The 20,894-nt window shown below is 37.5% G+C and overlaps 1 protein-coding gene across 2 annotated transcripts in view; it reads left to right on the top strand.

Moving 5' to 3' along the window:
• Window positions 1-20,894, top strand: part of ZNF654 (zinc finger protein 654) — a 37,925-nt gene that overhangs the window by 4,221 nt on the left and 12,810 nt on the right. The window contains exons 2-6 of one of the 2 annotated variants that reach the window (XM_075435023.1): window positions 7,542-7,687; window positions 12,851-12,932; window positions 14,900-15,035; window positions 19,200-19,402; window positions 20,120-20,259. In XM_075435023.1, coding sequence (XP_075291138.1) covers window positions 7,542-7,687; window positions 12,851-12,932; window positions 14,900-15,035; window positions 19,200-19,402; window positions 20,120-20,259 — 707 coding nt within the window. The remainder of the gene's footprint in view (window positions 1-7,541; window positions 7,688-12,850; window positions 12,933-14,899; window positions 15,036-19,199; window positions 19,403-20,119; window positions 20,260-20,894) is intronic. The other variant, XM_075435033.1, reaches the window with a different exon arrangement.

Raw genomic sequence — 20,894 nt, 5'->3', positions numbered from 1 at the left:
TCTTTGGGGGGATGAAGGTAGAAAAATATACATGTTTTTCAGTGTTTGTTCTTCTGATTTCTTTTATTTTCACACTTCTTGTGATGTGTTTAATTAAAAGTACTTGCCTTTGATTCTTACTTTCAGCTTGAAGTCCGTAATTACTAAGTTGCTTTTACATTTTATACCAAAAAATCCCCAACCCCTTTAGGTTATGCCAGACTTATTTTACTACTTTTTTGGACTTTTGGGATCCATATGTGATCTCTGTAAACAGTTTTAAAGTTTAGCTAGAGATATCTTGCTCATGTGAGTAGTAGTAGTAGCGGAAAGTGATCTCTTCAGTCGCTTTGAAGCTTATTTCTCTGAGAAGGTGTAATTTGTAATTTTTAACAACCTATTTTCTCTTCTAATGATTTGTGGTGTTCTAGGGGTTTGGTTTTTTTTGTACCTTCCTGAATAAATATGCTTTATACTTGTTAATGGCTCAGATTGAGACCACCATTGAAAGTGACGTTTGATTGATGTTTTTCGGGTTGTTTTTAAATCTGTGACATTGCTAGTAATGTGAAAGCTTGTAAAGGGCAAACTACATTGCAGTAACTAAATTTACCTGTGTATCGAAGAATATCATCACTACTTGAAGTGGTTTAAATTTAAAAATGAACCCGTCGTTGTGTTCACTATTTACTGGGCCTTTTTTCCATGCTTGACAGGTGAAAAAGAGCATATTCAGTTCGCTATTTAGCAGTTTAGTATAGTGCTGCTTGGGATGCGAGTGAAGTTAAGGTTTAAAGGAAATCCTTACAAAATAGCTGTGGCCAGCACCGGGTCGTGCTTACTCTGGCGCTGAAGGCGTTCAGCTGAGTGCGAGTGTTCAGCTCTGTCGAGGGTTACCGGTCTGCCAGGAAGGGTGTCCTGGGGTGGGGGTGGCACTCTGCCCTTTGGCGCTGGTGGGAAACCTGAAAAGCCGCCACTATCGTGCAAGATTAGGTTGTGGTGTATATGTAGTGCATTCGGCTGTTTTCGGTCAGCATCTTGGGAGAATCCACAATAGTAGCTGATTTGCAACCTCTTTATTGCCGATCGAAGGCTGAAGGAGGCAGTCTTCAGTCCTCTTGTCTTGCCATTAACATTCTTATTCACACACTCACTTCTCTCTTTGTACTGGCTTCTCCTCAGCTTTTGTGCCTGCTGTCCTTTTAGCTTTACCCTGAGAAATTATCTCCCTGTTTTCAAAGTGTCATTAAGGAGTTAGTATTTAAAAAAGGAAACATTGCGCAAATGTACAAATACGTTCAATACTTTTCTTGATCCTTGTAGCATTTTTCTCCTTCCATTTCTTTGGAACTTTTCTCTTTCGCAGTCTCAAACTTCTTGGTATTGCTACTTGTGCAGTTTTTAATGCCTTGTCTCAAAGTTCAGCGATTCTATGAAAATAAGCTTTTGAGTTTTGCTTGGAAAAATGTATTAACATTGCAACTTATAAAGGAGTTGCAGGTTTTTATACCTAAAAAGAAGGGTCTACTCTGAGTGATGCTTCTGTAGCATAGTCTATCTGATAGCCTTGCTATACAGGCTTTTTCAAGTTAGAAATAAGGCACGCTTATTGGATTAGGTAATGCAAAAATCAAAAGGTTAAGTCCTTTTGTGTAGCAGTTGTTCAGATGAGGGAAAGAAGTAATTGTATTTTTTACCTGAAATGCATCTTAAGTTGTGTTTTACTAATATCACTGTTGATATGGACATATGCACAGTGTGTGTGTTCATAGCAGTGTCAGTTCTCTCTTCTGTATATAATCAAAACATTTCCTTAAATTATTTTACTTTAACTCTAGCGGGGGGCTAATCAAAAGGTGAGGAGGAATATTACTGCACTTCAATATAAATATTTATCTTCCGGTCATAAAATCTTACACAGGCACATTTACTACAGTGCTACGAGTAGCCAATGCTGCTTTTCTGGGATTAATATATAGTTTTCACTGTTGTGCAAGTGACAGACTGTAAGTATGTTTGTCAGCTGGCTCTTTGGGTAGTTAAATGTAATGGGTATATGGAACCCAGTCTTAGATGTTGTTCTTGCCTTGAACAGGCTGAGGAAATGGATGAAATTTTGGTGATTAAGGGTGGGGGGAAGCATGTAGCTTTAAGGGTAGAGCTTTGGCAGAAACTTGTCTCATAGGATGTGTCATGCTGTTGCTGAGTGATATTTTTTCTTTTGCCAGAAGTGTGATAATGTTTGGTTACTCCTTATGTAATATTCACGTGTGAATTGCAGTAAAGCAATCACTTATGTCCATTCTTTTAGTTATATGATATAAGAAAATTTTAAACTTGCATGTGTTAATGTTTTATGTTATCTTAAAACCTTAAGGCCTTTTTTAATCTCTATTTGGATCATGGAATCCTTTTTTGTAAGGGCATAATTAGCTTGACTGTATGCAGAAACAGAACAAAATGCTTGACATCCACTAAATAGGGTAAAAAGACAGTAAAAAAGATGTGATTATTTCTTCAAGATATTTCCAGGTAAAGTAAATTTAGTGTTATTCAGGTTCTTTTCTAGAACCGAAATTTGTTATCCTAGCTTCTCTGGTACTTCTGCTGAACAGGCAGTCATGGTAGGTGTTGCTTTTATTTATAGTTTTTGATTTTCAGGAAACTTTTTTTTAGAAAACATGCCTCTTTTTTGCTTGGCATTTTAAATCCTTTTTGTTTTGTGCTGTTCTGTGATAACCACTATATTTGCTTGTTATAACAAATGGCAACCACTGCATTTGCCAACTAGCTTTCTTTTTCTGAAAACTATAAACAGCAGTGCTTGCAGAACTGTTGTGGTTTTAATTTTGTGGTGATTTCCTTGAGTGTTAAATCTCACAAAAAGTTATGGGAATAACTTCGTTTAAAATCCTAGTCATGACAAAACTTTAAAATTGGTGGGATTTGTTTCTTTTTCTTAATTTCTTTTTTTATTGTGGGAAGGGACAGGAAAAGTTGTAGCAACTTCAGGCCTAGTGCTGCATAAAATATTTGTTTCGTGTCCTACATATTTGCAAGTCTTGTTATTTCTCTTAAATGTTTGGAATATAATCATATTGCTTTATATATATATTTAGTCACGTAAAATGTTTGTGTGTATTTTATCAGTTAAAACATAGTATTTCAGGAAAACATATTTTTTACATTGGTTCAGGTCTGTAATTACTACCATGTTATTTTGGGGGTTAGCTGCATTAGCTGTGTGCTTAGAAACTTCTTACAGGAGATTGGTAAGTCTGGTCTTGATTTTGCACTCAATAGGACACATTCAAATAATGGATTTTCCTCTGTGTTACTCAAACATATGAAAGAAGGGGAAGTAGTGTATTAGTGTGGGAGAAAGGTAGAGCTGAATTGAGGGGAGTTGTCAGAAAGATGCTTCAGCCTTCCCTTTCAGTATCTGTGTCTGCACTGAATGAGAAAGGGAAGACAAAAGGCCCCAGGGTCTCTTCATGGATGGTAGTAATTTAAAAGGTAAAGAAAGACTGGCAAATGATGCATGGAGAGTCTGCAAGTATATAAAAATTGCACCCTCTCAGATTTCTTGAAGGGAATCGTTGCAGAAAGTCACATAAAAATGTCACCTCCCTTCTGGTTTTCTGCACTGTATATTCGACAAGGAACAGGCCACTTTGTTTTGACAATGTTATGTACTTGTTTCGCTGACTTCACTATGCTGAAATTAGTGTGCTTGTTAAAAATGTGCTGATAAACATAAACTTCAAATAAAGCATTTAGGGCTCAAGCAGCATAATCTGCCTGATTTTCTGAAGTGCTCTGATTACACAACTTCACAACATGAGGGTGAACATATGTGTGTCCCTTGGACTTTGGTTTTGCTTGAATAATGTCACAAGTGGTAAAGGTTTTTGGGTGTGTTTTGTTTTGGGGGTTCTTTTTGGTATAAATCTTTACCTGTGTTCTGGTTTACAGTCCTGTTTCAAAGCATGGCATGTTGCGTATTTTGAAAAAAAAAAAAAGTGTTAGTTTCTGTTGTAGACAAAGCTATTCCATGAGATCATTTAAAAACAGACATTGAAGTATAGGTAAAGTTGTACAACAAACATGCATTAGTTTCTCCCCCCTGTAGAATGTGTGTGGACTGTGGTTTGGAATTTATTTCCTACTTAGTTCAGCTTTTTCTCTCCCTGGTGTCCCCCCCTCTCTTTTTTACTGGTGCCTGTTGCAAGTCTGCTGAGAGCTGACTGATTTTAGACGTCTTGTTTTCTTTCCTGGAACTGACGAATATGTGGTTTCAGGTATCTATACTCAGGGAAAAAGTATGCTGTTCATATTCTTCCTGGCCAGTTTGGGGTGGGTGGGCTGTTGCTGTGAATCTTTTGTGGATACATGAGTTGAAGACTAACTGCCTAACTAAGGCAATGCTGCTGTTGTAGTGGCTTTTTCTCTGTGCTGCTTCTGATGCTTGTGTGGCAGGCTGCTTCAGAGAGCTGATGCAGACAGTGACTGATGGCTTTTTTGGGGAGAGGAGGCTGTTGTCTGCCAGTTAGTTCCTGAACCAGCTTGGGGTTCAGGCGAGCACTGTAGGCACAGCAAGCACGACTAGTAGGACTGTGTAAGCCTTTATAAAGTGTGGCCAGTAGGACTGCGCCTTTCAGAGACTGCAGTGTGTAACTACTATGCTCAGCACAACCCTTTGTGGTATTACTTTTGAATGCTGATTATTTGCAGAAACAATACACTGACATTAGGACCAGAATCTTATCAGAAGTTTATATATGCCTATCCAAAGAGTGAGACAAGCAAATACAGTAATTTTCCCCCCCCTCACTCTTTTCAGTTCAGCTAATTTACTGTAGTTAGTAACTTTTGGTGGATGTCTTTCAGCTCGCGCAGCCTCTTTCAACTCATGTAGCCATTCAGCATGCACAGCACCCCTTTGCTCAGGAGCGCCACAGCTTGACTGGACATTGTGTGAAGAACTGCCTCCTGTAGTTTATTTTGACCTTGCTTGCCAAGCATATTTGGTGTGTGTCCCCTGCACTTGTCGTTTCTTTACAACCTAAAGTGTCCTAGTTAGCTGCATTGATCTTTATGTGAAATTTATTTTGCTACTTAGCATTTCTTGCCTTCAAAGCTTTTTTTAGGCTTTCTATATTCCCTTTTGAGATAGGAATGGGTAGGCAGCAAACCTGCATGCAATTTTATGGATGTGGGGATATGTTATGGGTTTGAGCAGTTAACACTCTGCTTTGTTGTATCTTATTACCGTCCTAATATTTAATTTGCGTTCCTGCCCATTGCGATGAGCATTAAGGTGATCTTAAACACCTACCATAATAACACAGGCTTGCCTGTGGGTGGTAATTATCAGGTTAAAGGCCATCATATTACATGTTTGGATTGTTTTGTTCCCCAGGTACCACGGCACGCTTGTCTGTGCTGAATTTCATCATTAACTGTCATAAAACCTTTCTGCAGTTCTTTACAATTAGCACTTTATGCTACCAAGAAAAAATCAAAACAGTATAATCACAAAATACTGTCTCATTGCTTGAAATCATTTATGAATGTATGTGTACCGTGCCTCTAAGGTCAAAGTGTTGTGAAACACCATGGTGGGAACTGATGTTTTATTTCTACCTTTGTTTGACCATTTGGAGGCTAAAATCACCAAAGGATGTTTGTTGTCTCTCTCTACTTTGTTTCTCCTAAGGCTTTTGTCTTTTCCTATACAAGGGATCTTGTTAGAAGTATTTCAGAGAACTTGCAATAGATGTGTGAGGCAGTACTGTTTTACAAAGTATATATTCTTCCTTGTAAGAGCAAGTGTGTTTATCCACAAGTCTGCTAATTCTCTTCCAGTTGACCTAGATATTTGCTGCATTAAGCTAACAGATTTTCAAGCAGGAATTATTAAAATAAATTTGGTGGAAAGTCACAATCTACTTACAAAATATAGATCAGTCTCAGTTGCTGTTGGTGAAGAGTAAAAGTTACCAGTCCCATTATCAGTAACTGCTTTGCTTTGGAGCAGCTATAACCAAGCTGTCAGAAATGGGACGCTGTCCTGTTCGTGTTGTAAAGCCTTAAACAAAGCTGGGCCTACAGCTTTGGAACTAAAAATCTAGGCTCACCAGCCAGGTGAGCCCTTTATATAGTTCATGGGGAACTGGAGAAATCGAGGTGGGATTCACAGACTTTTATGTCAAAAAAGAAATCCTGAAGGGGGATATATCTGATTTTTGGTTTAATCTATGCTTTGTTGGCCAGTGTGGCTCTTGAGATAAGTGGCCAGGTGTAACCAGGATTGGCACTTCACAGCTTGAAGCCGGTTACTTGTCTCTTATGTATGTTGTGTAGTGCTTTACCTTTCTCTTTACAATATGGCTGATGGCATTGTGTTTCCTCACCTGGTTCTCGCTTTCTCAGGATGTAGGAGATGTCAGTTAGGTTTCCTGAGCTGGAGAAGAGTGACCTAGGCCCTGAAGTGTAGCTAGTCCACTCTTCTGCTTATATTGAAGCTGTGCTGTTATGATGAAAAAAAATAAGGCAAGAATAAGTGAGCAAAGGGAGCCTGACTGCAGTGCTGTGTGCCAGAGCATGAAAGAAATGTGGTTTTCAGTCTCTGCTTAGAATACTGCCAGTGAGTCATGTCTTAGTTGTTGATTAAAGGAGAGACAACCGAAAGCCCTTGGCCTGCTACTTGCTGGGAGACTGCAGCGTAACAGCTGGTCTGTCACAGAATCGGTGGGTGCCTTTACAGACATCTGTTCTATTGCTGTGCTTCATGCTGACCTTGGTGCTGCGTGTTTTATACATGGAGTGCTCTGAATGGACTTGGCCTTTCAGAGGACTTCAGTGCGGGGGTACCCCGGTAGAAATATCAGATGGTGCTGGGTTTTTGAGCCGCCCAGTGTGGGCAGAGGCAGTGCCATAAATTTGCGTTTATTAATACAAACAGGATTTTTCTCCATTAAACACCTATTTTTCACCTTCATGCTTTTCTATAAGTAGTGACACAGTTCTGTAACTGTAGCTCAGGGCAGAACTAGCTTTAGTTCCATCTTATATGTAAAAAAGGCCAAATTTACTTATTTGATCAGATAAGAAAGAGTGCATGTATGTTTGTGCCTTTCTCTGCTGACATAAAGGCTAGAAGAGCGCAGGCTAGTCATTCCCCTCTTTGAAAGTTTTAGAATGGAATGTCTGGATATTGTTATAGACTCCCTAATTTGTATCCTCCTGCAAAATAAAAACTTGTGTTTAAATGCAGAGTGTAATATGTACTGTGATACTATGCAAGAAGAAAGTATTTCCTGCCTTACTCTATAAAAGACATGTAAAAGACTTCCAACTGTTCTTTTCAGAGAGTAAGACATAACATTTCTATTTATTTTTTTGGTTTCATGACACAAAATGGTCAAATTTTTTTGTTACAAACCCTACTTCTGAGGGAGAAGGATGGGAAATAAAGCAGATACAGTATTATCTACTTATTATCTCTGACTAAAGAGAGTTTTCCATTGTAATATGCATTTCATTTTTTTTGTTGTTAGGTTGTTGAAGACTATGCTGGAAGATGGCAGGTTCCTTTGCCTCAGCTTCAGGTGCTTCAGACAGCTCTCTGTTGTTTCACGTCTGCCTGTGTATCATTCCCAGCTGAATGTGAGCATGTACAATACGTATTGAGTAGCCTAGCTTTGTAAGTACATCTTTTTTTTTTCATTACTTCCTTTACAGTATAGGCTGTCTGTGTTACTTTTATGATAGCAGTAGAGCCTTAGAGATCCTCAGAGCTTTTACAAGTGGTTTTACCAGGTGACTTAGCTACATGGAACCAAGAGCTGCTAACTGAGGATGCAAAAATTAGTATCTGGTTTAGTCTTTGTATGTCCTTGTTAAATATTGAAGTCAAGTGTTACAATGTTGTGTCATAAGGAGTTTCTGTCAAAATTAATAATCTAAAGCAATAATTTCCTTTTTGGAAAATCTTATTTTGGAGTATTTGAAGACCAGCCTTTGACAGCACATAATTGTATACAAAAGTTATGTAAAGTTTTTGCTGTTCTACTCCTAGTGATCTAATAAACTAAATATTTGTTAAGATAAATTTCTTGTAGTGTTTAAGAAATGACTCAATTTTAAAATGGATTATTATGTTTGAGTCATCAAAGCGCTTATGGGAATAACTTGTTATACGTTTACCTGACCAAAAGTCATAGTCAACGTAACAAAGAGCTGCAGAATGTTAGGTCATAAATCTTGCTTATAATCTTGACTTTCTTGATGCATTAGTGGTTTTCCCACATGAAGGCTGAAAGCGTCAGAGTAATGATTGGTAGATAAGTAAAAGTCCCACTTTCTACTTGCTCTAAAAACCTACTTTTTAGGTTTCAAAGCCTCAATGTTGAATGGAAGCAAAAAAAGACAAATCTTTAAGTGAGTTAGCTGAGAGACAGTGTACTTGATCTTCTTTTAGCAGATGGAGACAGAAACCTAAAAGCTAGCTTTATGGTGAGTTTAGTTTGAGTAAATCAAATCTGTTTGTCCAGGTGGTTAAACTACTTTCTTGTTGAGCAGTGCTTTCAAATACAGCTCGATAACTCGGTTCAGAATTTTGTGTGGAAATGTCTTGCTCCCGCCTCATACAGTCATCAGAAGTGAATGCTCTCCTAGTCTTCCTCTCTTAGTTTACTTGGTCGGGAGGAGAGGGTTGCTTGTCCTTTCTACTGTTCTTGAGCTATCAGTACTAGTTACATAGGGGTCAAGGCTTTATTCTGTACACACAGAATATCTGCTGTCTTTAAGTGTTGATGAAACTTCATCAAAGAGTTTACTGTTTTGTGTGTGTGTGTGAAACTATTTGACATGGGGCTATTTATGGAATCAGAAGATGATGATTTTTAAAACTGGAATGATTGGGTACCGGAGAATGACTAGTAGTTGCATCAAAACATGGTGACCTTCCCCCCCCCCCCCCGCCTTGTTCTTAGAGGGGGAAAAAAACCCTCATAAAGTTCAAACCACACCTTTATATACTTTAAAGTATCAAAGCTTGGGAGTGAAAAAGGTAGAAATTCAGGTATTTGTTGTATGTAGGGCAGTCACTTCCTGATAATCTAGAAGTTAATTGATTGCTGAGTTCCTGACACCTTTGTCTGTCCTGGTTTTTGGAGCTGAGTTTAGTCTCTGAGATTTTCTTCCATTTTAGAATGCTAGCTTATTTTTATTTCTGACTCTGCTTGACCGGTGTAGTTTTGCACGTGGTATCATAAAAGGATCCTAGCACTTAATAGCTGCAGTTACCTGGGAAACCTTGCTTGAATCTCTTTTTTTGAAAATTTGGTGTATATTAAGTCTTAGTTCTTGGAGAGCAGTAATCTGCCTGACTGTATTGTCATACTTGAGTAAGATTTCCTTGGTAACCAGACAATAAGCTATTAACAGTAGTGACTGTTGCATTTCCTATGCTTACTAGCCTTGCTGTTCATCACAAGTGAAGCAGCACCTGTATTACCATTAATATCAGGGGGGTTTAATGATGGTGGCAGTATCCTAGTATTCTTAGGCAATCTTCTGATGCCAGTAATATCAAAGTAGTGATATGATAAATCTAGAAGCACCGTTATTATAAATGGAAGGATGTAAACGTTGGATGTGCAATGCTGCAGACTGGTTTTAGATAACAGGGCCAAGCTGCAGTTGACTACAGTAATTTTAACTGAATGGGCAGTGGTGATGAGGAAACATAAATATTTCAATAGCTTCCTTTATTCTGATCAGAGTGTGGAGCAGGTGCATTGATAGGGAAGAAAACTGTAGTTCACACTTGTTCACTAATAATTTTCAGATTTTTTTTTTTTCAAGATCCTATTCTCTTTAAATCACTCAAAGCAAGTAAAAACAAATGCATACATCATTTGCTATAACTAGTTTTGTCTTACTGTTTAAGTTCATTTGACTGCTTTCCAGATCATGTCATGACTCATGCCTGACCTTACCTGAGAGTCAAGTACGCTGCAAAATTTTATCAACATGAAAAGAGATACTGTTTTCCAGAATACTTTTTTTAAAAAAAAAAAAAAAAAAAAATCCCATTTTTGAGTTGAGATTCAGTGCCTTAATCTGGAGAAAAATTCTGTCATTGAACATAATGAATGTGTGTCTTAAATTTTCTAGGTCCATTTCTGGCATAGGTTATCCTGGTTAGGATAAAAGTTACTGCAGCATAATCTAAAGGAAACCTAATTTTGTGATACTTCTGTGTTATTCCCATATAAAACTTCATTTTGTTTATATGAATATTAATCTCTGTTAATACACGGTATTTGTGAAAATATTACAGGTGAAAAATTGCTCTTTAACTTCTTTTTGAATTAGCTTTATTAAAAATGAAACATTTTGGGTTTTAGGAATTCTTTGGGTGTTAACTTTGAATATATTGAGGTTTGACTTCAAATCTGGGGACAATTGCAGCGATTTCAGTTGTTCTATGAAAGATTTTCTTGTCCAGCTGTTCATGAATATCTGCCTTTTGTTTTAAAACCTGTCACAACAAAAGACTAAACACTGTAGTCAGGAAAGAAATTGCAATCAGCAAGATCTTGAGTCATAAACTTGTAGCTTGGAAGAGTGCTACGGTCTCTTTCAGGAGTCATCTTCTACGTTCTCCCTCTCTTCCTCCTTATTCTCCATGTTCATTTGGAAAAAATGTCTAGAATAATCATAAAATTGTTCGTATTTTCTTCTGTTACAAGACCGAAGCCTTTGCTGTTCAGTTCTGTTTCTAGAACACCCTAGGTGCACGGTTTTTCTTTCAGTACTCTTTCAGTACTATCTTTCTCTGAGAGTTGCTCAGTTGTTGCCTGCTGCTCATGACTTTCTTAACCAGCAATTGCAGATTATGTTGGTGCAGTACTTGGTAGTTACCTTTTCAAATAGAAATCAAATTTCTCAGGATCTTAAGGCAGAGCAATAGCAGGTGTACTGCACCTGTCTGCAGATCCGTGAGATCCAGCTACCTAGTTGTCATGGTTTAACCTCAGCCAGCATCTAAGCACCAGACAGCCATTCTCTCACTCTCCCCCGCCAGTGGGGTAGGGGAGAGGATCGAGAGGGTAAAAGTGAGAAAACTCATGGGTTGCGATAAAGACAGTTTAATGGGTAAAGCAAAAACCACGCGTGCAAGCAAAGCAAAACAAGGAATTAATTCGCTCCTTCCCATTGGCAGGCAGGGCTTCAGCCAACTCCAGGAAAGCAGGGCTCTATCACGCGTAATGGTGACTTGGGAAGACAAACACCATCACCCCGAACACTTTCCCCTTCCACCTGCCGCCTTCTTCCCTCAGCTTTATGTGCTGAGCATGATGCCATACAGTATGGAATATCCCTTTGGCCAGTCAGGATCAGCTGTCCCGGCCCCTCCCAACTCCTTGTGCACCCGCAGCCCACTCGCTGTTGGGGCGGTGTGAGAAGCAGAAGAGGCTTTGATGCTGTGTAAGCACTGCTCAGCTATAACGAAAACTTCCCTGTTATTATCAATGCTGTTTCCAGGACAAATCCAAAACATAGCACCATACTAGCTACTATGAAGAAAATTACCACAGCCAAACCAGGACACTAGTTTTTGATTTAATTGACTGAGTTGTGAGTATTATCTGGAAGCAGGCTTCTGTAAGTGAAGACTGGAATTGACTTGAGCTCTGGAAGGCTACTTTTTACTCTCTGATTCTGCTGTCAGGATTGTTTGCCTCAATCACTGTATTAAAAAATAAATAAAATGCTAGAGAAGAATTTAAGATGATGGAAGACATCGAGGTCACAGGTCAGTTTGAATCAAGGATCAGTCCTGCCTTCTTACTTAGCTGCCACCTCTTTTGATGTAACACTTGTGAATTCATGTTGCTGCCGATAGACCTAATTTGCTTACAAACTTGGTGGTGGTAAAATTGAAGTTTCATCAATTCATTTGAATGCCACACAGAAAGTGAATGTAGTTCCATTTGCGCATTTGCACAAAAGCTCTCCCTTTGAAAATAATGTTCAAAGGCTTTTTTTTTAATATGAAATTAATAGGAAAAGGCTTTTGTTCAGAAATAAGAAGTTAATAGTACCTTTAAACCTGCATCTTCCTAAAGAGACTTCAGTGGGCATTACAGCAAAACAGACTCAAATGGAATAAAGTGTGTTAGTAGAAAGTGCTTATCATACTTGAAAATATGAATTGATAGGAATCTGCATTCACATGAAATTACTATTCCTTTTATGTAACTCCTTAGACACTGCAGACTATAGTGCTTTTACAGTTGTCCTCTTTCTTCCTCAAAATTGCTGCATATCTGACATGCTTTGGCTTTCGAGGAAGGTTCGCTTTTGTAATGGTGAATGGGGAACAGCAGTATGGAGGACGTAAGAGTTCTTGAGGGAGAAGATCAGGCAGGTACTGTCAGTGTAAATGTCCTGAATTTATCAAAAAGGTGCGGCAGAAGGGATTTTAAGTTATGCTTAAGTATAATCTGTTTTATTGCTAATTTGGTTTTATTAGGTTATCTATAGCTGTATTGTATTTGTGTCTTGATGCCTGATGAAAAATGTGTCTAGAGTGTGTGTGTGGAAGCCTATAACTGCCAAAATCCAGCATGAAGTATCAGACCAGCATCAAGTTTTTGAACTATGAGTTGCTTTTAGAGACTGTGGGTGTTAGCCAAACTTTTTAGAGTGACTCTGGCATGGGCATGGATCTAGAACTTACTAAAGTCCTAATTTTGTTTTTAGTGCTGTGAAAACTAGTAGACTTAGACAGTAGTTTCATTTTCTTAATTAACATTTTTAGTTTGGTTGACTTGTCACTACTTCTGTTTTTTAGGAGTCTTTTTGAATTGCTGCTGTTCTTTGGAAAGGATGAGTTCTATGAAGATCCTTTGAAAGATATTTTAGGTTCAATCCAGGTAGAGTTGCCTACTTCCATATAAAACTTTAATATTATGTTGGTATGTGTAAAGACAGTTTTTGTGGGTACATAACCGGGAGGAAAAATGCCATTATAGTGAAAGAAGGTAGCTGCTTTACTTACATTTATACCCAAAGAAGGGGAGGAGGATATTTGAAGGGAAAGTCATTTATTCTTACATCTATCATCAGTATTGCTATTTGAATCTGCTTGTACTAAGAAAAAATACTCCTCTTTATTTATAATACCAATCTTGTTAAAGACGTACTTGGTGTGTTCCCCATATAGAAGAGGGAAGCTTTGTTTGTTTATATCTAATTAGAACTTAATGTCATCCAGTGTTGCGCACCAGTTCACGACATGAAACCTTGAGTTTCTCTTTGCGGTTTTAAACAGTAAGTTTGAAACTGAAGCTCTGTCTCAGTGAACCCTTCAGGTCAGCATAAACTTGCGTTGTTTAAAACTGTTGTACTCTTGGCTGGGCTGGAACAAGGCTTTGTGTTGCTGTGTACAACTGCGCAAGATAAATGATCCTGGATTTAAAGACTTGTGGTTTTTGTCGGATAAGTGTGTTTTTTGGGGGGCTGAACCAATTTTGAGAGTTGAGTTCACTGCATGGGAACACAAGCATTTGTGCGACCATGAGAGGAAACTTGGTTGTAGGGAAAGAAAGGATGAAACCCAAGGTGATTTCTTCTGTTAATACTGATCGTAGAATTGCAGTTTGAGTAATGGCTATCCCTTGTTATGTTTTTTTATATTGATACATGTTTGTTACTGCTGCTACAAATTAATGTGTCAGCACTACTTACTTTAATTATCAAATCAGCAGCAATTAAATGCTTGATTAGAATTGTTGGAAGAATGGGGTCAAGGAGTGGCTTAGCAGTGTCAGGAATGGGTAGGGTCTCTTGAATAAGAGTAATGGGACCTTTTGGCAGTCCTGCAATAAGTGCTTTTCAAAAACAGTCTAGGAACAAGAAAGAATTTAGGAAAAATTGTGGTGTATAATACTTTCTTCTCTGTGCCTTTGTATTACAATTCTCAATTGCCTTGACTTCTAAATAATAAGTATATTAAAATATATCTTTACATAATTTTCTAGATGAATTTCTGAATCAGTTGTGTAATCAAACTGGTAGTGAAAACTAGTTTCATTTACTTAACTATTTTTTGTCATCAAGCTTACTTGTCCGAATGTGAAAGAAAAAAGTTGAGTTGAAACAAAAAAGAATTTACAGCAAAAAAGCACGTGTGAAGTTAATTGTATGTGCACAGAAGTAATTCATCCGCTTTAGTTTTTGTTTCAAAATTACATACTTTTTTCTCATTATTAAAAGTCTACTATTTTGATTAACATTAATGTTGACACTTTTACCAGCAAATAACAGGAGGGGAGGGGGCAAGGGGGGACTTGGCATATGTGAAAATCATGGGTGGCTAAAACACTGGGATTACTTTGGGCAAGCATAATTTCTATTATGTAGAGATTTGGAGAAAAATGGTTGCTTGAGGGCTGCTGACTTGCATGGCGTAATTCAGTTTTTCCCTTGTAGAAATCAGACACGATCACTGGATCACAAATCCAGCGTCAACATGTCTAAATCTGTGCAGACTAGCATGAGGTGAAAGCTTCTCCCACAGCGTGTGCCAGTAATATCACTACCTCAAGGAAAGGTATTTTTGCATTGTTATGCAAATTACAGGCTCTTGCTGTGTGCCTATAGAAGACATGAGCATTCTGACTTCCACAGTTCTGTATTACTGGTTTTGGAGAACATACATGGTTGCTTTAGGGCTTTGTGTAGGCCTGGTCTATAAAAGACTTTGTACCTTGAATTGTTGACTGAGGATATCTTTAAACATGTATGGGCTTTCTTGTTTCGTGTCTTTCAGATGGCCCAACTTTGGTTTTAGACAACACTTTTTTTCTTCTTTTTAATTGTTTTTTCTTTTTACGTGTAGGAATGTCAGAACCTTCTAAATAAATACAGAAATATGAACCTGGAACTAGTGACTCGAATCATCAGAGATGGTGGACCTTGGGAGGATCCAGTATTACAAGCAATTCTTAAAGCAAAGCCTGTATCACAGGAATTAGGTACTTCATTTACCACTTTAATTTTTTAGACTACTGAAAAATGTGTTAAATTATGCTTTTTTGATATTAGAGTCAGGTGTTGTCAGCTGGCGTTGCACACAACTATTTTTCCATAGTAAAATGGAATTTTTTATTTTAAAGAAGACGAAATTTCTTTGCTAGTAGTTTAAGTCTGCTTCTATGGTGTAGAAATCAGATTATTCAGATACAAGAGGCTGCTGAATGGTTATTTATATAATGAATTTACGAAATCCAGGTGTTCAACCCCTGAAAGAGCATGGAGAGTGATTTACTTCTGTTAGGCTACTGAAGTAACATGATCGGGGCAGACCTGATGAGTATTTCTGTGTCATGGTACTGTGACTCATTTAATTTTTCTTTTAAATTGTAAATACTTGGGCTTGTGGCTGTTCTTGATTCTGTTTAGAATGAGGCCTGTGACTATACCCGATAGCTGCTTTCTGTCTGTGTATATGTAATTCCTGGATTTAGGAACAGGAGAAAGATTTCTGTTCAGGTTGCAAAGTAAACCAGCATTTTTAATGGTGTGTGGAAACGAACGTTACCAGAATGCTAATGGAACTTCATGAGGGGAAAAATATCCAATCTACAATAAAGTCTTTATTAACATGTTATGCAACATGTTTGCTAGCAGTGTTCACAGAGGACCTCTTAAAAGTTGTTTCTATTTGGTAGTGATAGAAAATACTAGTTCTTCTCTAGTTACTGTGGTGTAATGCATGATTCGAATTCATTACTGCGTTCATGACTATTCGTTCTGTAGAGGGGGAGTATAAAGTCAGAACAGCTTGGTGAGCTGCGTCCTTAACCAGAGAAAGTATTTTGATAGCAAATTAACATAATTAAATGGGTAGTCTTTGTTGTTTTGTCTGTCTTGTGAAGCAAGCGCTTGAGCAACCTAGTTTACCAATGAATTTTATTATATATCTGATAAACTTCTAGTCAAATACCTACAGCAACAAAATCACAAAGATTATCCTTGATTTGTTCTCCATGACACGATAAACTCTAGAAGTTTTGGTGGTCATGACCTGAAGTTAGGTCTCCATCTCTATCGCTCCAGCAAAGAATTAGTTTAGTCCTTTGACTTAATGATTCCCTTGATTATCATGAAGCCTCTGCATGATGGGTAACAGTTTGAGGATTTTCACTTAGTTTTAACCTGGCAGAGTAGGAATGAGACTGCCTGTTGTCACTAGACGATCGTTGTGTTGCGTTTTGTTGCAGGCTACATCTCCTTCCCCTCTGCTGAGGTATTCTTCCTTCTTTTATCTTCTGATAATGCCATGCACACCCTTGACGTATCTCGTTTGCAATGACAAACATTTTATTTTAGATAACATCTTTTGGAAGCTTTTTCTTTCTTGTCTCACTTCCTCTAAATTCTGATTCTTGTGAATTCTTACACAAAGCTAACATTCTGTGCTGCTTTATAGGCTGGCAGCATTTCAAAGCATTTTGAAACTTGGCCATGTGGTTCCCTCAGGGATCCGTATTTTGAATGAGGAAAACTGCCTGTTATTGCTGAACCACCAGCCATTACTTGGAAAAGTCAGTTTGATAAATATGTACTATATGAACTACATAATCCTGTCTTGGATTCATTAATTCCATGAAGAAGTTGAGGCCAAGACAAACCTTGCTGTGTCTGTACATGAATCTTGTACTTGGAGATGTTGCAGTCTGTTTTGAGATGGCCGGAAAGGAAGGTAGGTAGTCTTTTGGCTTAAAGAAAAATAGCAGGATTGAAACATAGGAGCAATAAAGATCTAATAGATTAGGGAGCAGAATAAGGCAGCCTACTGTGAACATCTAGAAGAGAATATTGTAGACAGAGGTACCCTCAGATGTAAGCAGTGAATTAATTTCGAAGCTGATAGTTGGCATCTGTTGCTCTAAAGCAAAGTACCGGACATGCTGCCTGGACAAGAATAGATGTTGCTTTCCCCAAGCGGTTTTTAATCTATCGGAGACTTGGCTAAATGCTACTACAGTTAGCAGCTGTCTTCTGCTTGGTGAGTTAGAAGAGCTGTAAATGCTGCCTTGGGAAAAGAGGGCATTCCGCTACAGGGAGGGAGCACAATCCTGCCAGTTGTATAGCTGGAACTCACAGTCTGTTTAAAAAGAGTGTTGGAGGGTGTAAGAGACCCCTGTCCCTGGGAGTTTGTGCTGTCAGGGTTGGAGGGTGTAGGAGATGCCCTTCCCTGGGAACTTGTGCAGTCAGGAGTGGGATTCTCATTTATGGAGCAGAGGAGCATACTGACCGACGGGTTCCCTGCACAGAAAGTGGGAATGATGTAACAAGTTAACCTGTATTGTGGACTGCAATCTGCCCTCATTTGAGGGAAAAGGATATTACAGGCAGTTGTTGTATGTGCAGCATTTTCTTAACATTGGCACATAATAAAAGCTAAGTATTTCTGGCCTAATTTTTCAATGTGAATATTCAGTAATCCGTTGAGTAATGTTTGCATATGAAACTGATGATGGGGTTTATTATCCTAAGTATGTTAACTCAAAAAAGGAGAGGCTTTTACTTAGCTTTAGGGATTGTTCTGTATGATAGCTTTTTCTTGCAGTTAATGATCACTGTTAGACACTGGCTTTTCTTTCAGTCTGCTTTACTAAGTTTGTACCTAGAAGTGCTAATGGATAGTGGGAATGAGATCTTCTCCTATGATGGACCTTATGGTACATCAATTAACAAATCTTATATAAAACCTTATATTACCTTGAATAATACTCCTTAAATGTTCATTAGCATATAATACCATTAGCTTGCGTAAAAATAAAAATACTAGGGAAGTCCTGTTTCTGAGCTTATGAAATGTCTTTGAAACCAGGCGTCCTTTAAAAAAAGAAAAAAACTTTAAGTGAAAGCTTGTTGTGCAAGTAATCTTTTTGTCTTGGGAAAAATATTTATCTTGGCTGTTCAGATTTGTAGTTCTTGGTAACCACTTCTGGATTTTTAATCCTTTTAGGTGTTACTTTAAGTTGCTTGTAACTTTCTTAATACAGGTTCCTTCTGAGGTATAAACTTCCTGTGCTCACTTCTAGCCTTCACTGACTTGAAATTGACAATATTTTCTTTTTTTTTTAATATATGAAACACTGTATAGTACTACAGGGTATGCACTAGAAATTGTGGGGTTTTAACTCTTTCCATTAAGGTACCTGTTGAGAATATAAGAGGAAGATCAGGCCATATTGTCCAATACATTACTTGAATGTTAACACTATTAGCACCTTGGAGTGTACATTTACTTGACAAAATGTGAACAGTTTTCAAAAAAAAGGCAGCATTACTGTATTTTGTAGCCTAGTGATACTTCAACTTTTAATCCTAAGAGATACTAGAATCGTTGTGATGTTCTATAATAGAGATCTAAAGCATGTCTTCTATGTATTTCATAATGTCCCAATTATTTAAATGTTAAGTATATTGAGTATCTCAGTTGAAACTATTTCATTCAAATGTTAGCTTTAAGATTAGCTTTTAGACCTGAAATACAGATTTGCAGAAATCAGGGGCTAGAATTTAAAGGTGTTTAGGGATTTAGATGTAAGAATTGTGCCCAGTATCACTTTTGGAGGAAGAAGTACATTTTCCACTTCTCCAAGCAAAATCAAGGTGTTCAAAGCTACTTAAAGCGACAGCATGTGAATTGTAGTTAACTTTTTCACCACTCTAAGCTCTTCCGTTTTAACGGGTAATGAGTATCTTGAGCTGTTTTAGATATTTATAATTATAGAATTATAGCATTGGAAGTGATGTCAATCCTGTACTTCTGACAATCACCCAGATTCCAGTGCTGAGAAAGAAGGAAATTTTCTTTCTCAGTGATGTTTGTGTCTGCTTCTATATAGCATATTTTACTAATCCTTTGCAGCACCTTGTGTTAATTTGTTAGAAACAAAATACTGAATTAGATTACTGGTGTAAGAAATATAACAATTTCTGTTTCCAGGCAGAAATACAGATTCTTGATGGTATTTAATTTAATATTTGATAGCTTTTTTAACAGAGCCTTTTTTATATATTATCTGTTGATATTGCACTATTGAAAACAACATTACATTTAAATATATTTGTTGTTTGGACTTCATATTCTAATTGCTTTTAAATCTTTCTTTTCTGTGCAGTTAACAAATATTTAAGCTCTGAAAATCCACTGTTCTTTGAACTACGTGCCAGATACCTTATTGCCTGTGAACGCATCCCTGAGGCAATGGCTCTTATCAAATCTTGCATAAATCATCCAGATATCAGTAAAGATCTGTATTTCCATCAAGCTCTTTTCACCTGTCTTTATATGTCACCATTAGAAGATCAGCTATTCCAGGAGGTATTGTTTGTCAGTATACATTTCTTTAATGAAGTAGTACATTATACTTACTGTATACAAGTTGTCAAGAGGAGCATATGGAACTCTGTTTTTGTAGAATTGAATGTCGTAAAATCAGGCAACTACACCGGTGTTGCTTAACTTAGTGGTGGCTTAAGCTTAAATGTTAAGTGCCTGCAAATCTTGTTGACCTACATCCCATTTTTTGGTCAAGTTTACTTGCAGATGTATTCCCTAAATAATTTGAGTCATTAACACTTTGTAACTTCAGTGTATTGGCTATTATTTTAGCAACAGCACTTGAGCCTAATTGGTATCAGTCCAGTGTTTTGTACATTACATAGTTTGGTTAAAGTTTTTTTGATGGTGCCCCAGTATGTAAAATGACACTCTAGGTGAATGTGGCCTTACTTTTACCACTGATAGCACTTATGAGATAACAATGCTTTTCTTAACCTTGTTTTAAGAACAAAGTATTGTTGTGCAAAAAAGTGCTTTTGTGTAGTCTTTTAATTTCACAGGCAATTACTCTGATTGTCATTGAAAGAGCTCTAGATATCTCCAAAATCTTTATTTACAGACCTACCCAAAAGCTGTTCCAAAGAAATCCTATGTTAATAGCAATTCCTTAAGTTTTCAGTAGCTTCTTTAATGTCTGGTAGGTTTTCATTTCATGTTAGCAAATTTATCTAAATTGATTTTATTTTAATTGTATAGCACTTGTTGAGGACTGATTGCAAGAGTGGAATTGAGATCATCTGCAACACTGAAAAAGAAGGGAAGACTACCTTAGCCTTACAGCTATGTGAATCGTTCCTAGTCCCACAGCTTCAAAATGGGGACATGTATTGTATATGGTAAATACTTTATTTCTGATGAAGCAGCTTAGCAGATAATAAATGCATATTGCGAAAATGAAACTCATCTAACTTTGAGATGTAGCTCAAGTTTAAAACACCAGATAAAAACATTCTAACGTGATTTTTAAACAGTTTTAGTACTTCTGTTATGCCTGTTGCCTTTTTACACGCAGTCATGTACAGTGGTAGCCTACATAGTACATAACACTTATTAACTGTTTGAGAGTAACAGAAGGGTGAGCCTTTACATACTTTAGGCTGTGAATGCCTGTAAATACGGCATTATTATTAGCAATGCGTAACAGTATGCAGTCTGTAGACTCTCTGGCAATGCAGATATTTTGCTGTTCAGCTAACTAAATGACTGCCTATGTCACCAATGTGTCTAAAAAGAGAATATATGATTCTGAAAGTGTGCTATGAGTTACGCAAACTTTACGTCATAAACAGAGTTGTAACATAAATGATGGTCCTCTAGAAAACATTTAAGTAAGCGTGTCTTCATACACACTGACTAAGCTTGATAGTTGGATGTTTTTATGGCTAAGCAGCGTTTTCTAAAGGGTTGTCAAAACAACTTTCATCATTCTGAGGACTGGAAGATGGCTAAGGAAGATAATCTTTCTGACTAG

This window comes from Opisthocomus hoazin, chromosome 1, assembly GCF_030867145.1.
Source record: "Opisthocomus hoazin isolate bOpiHoa1 chromosome 1, bOpiHoa1.hap1, whole genome shotgun sequence".
In the NCBI taxonomy this organism is placed as follows: Eukaryota; Metazoa; Chordata; class Aves; order Opisthocomiformes; family Opisthocomidae; genus Opisthocomus; species Opisthocomus hoazin.
Note: the sequence above shows the minus strand (reverse complement) of the source record. Positions and strands in the feature narration are given on the sequence as shown.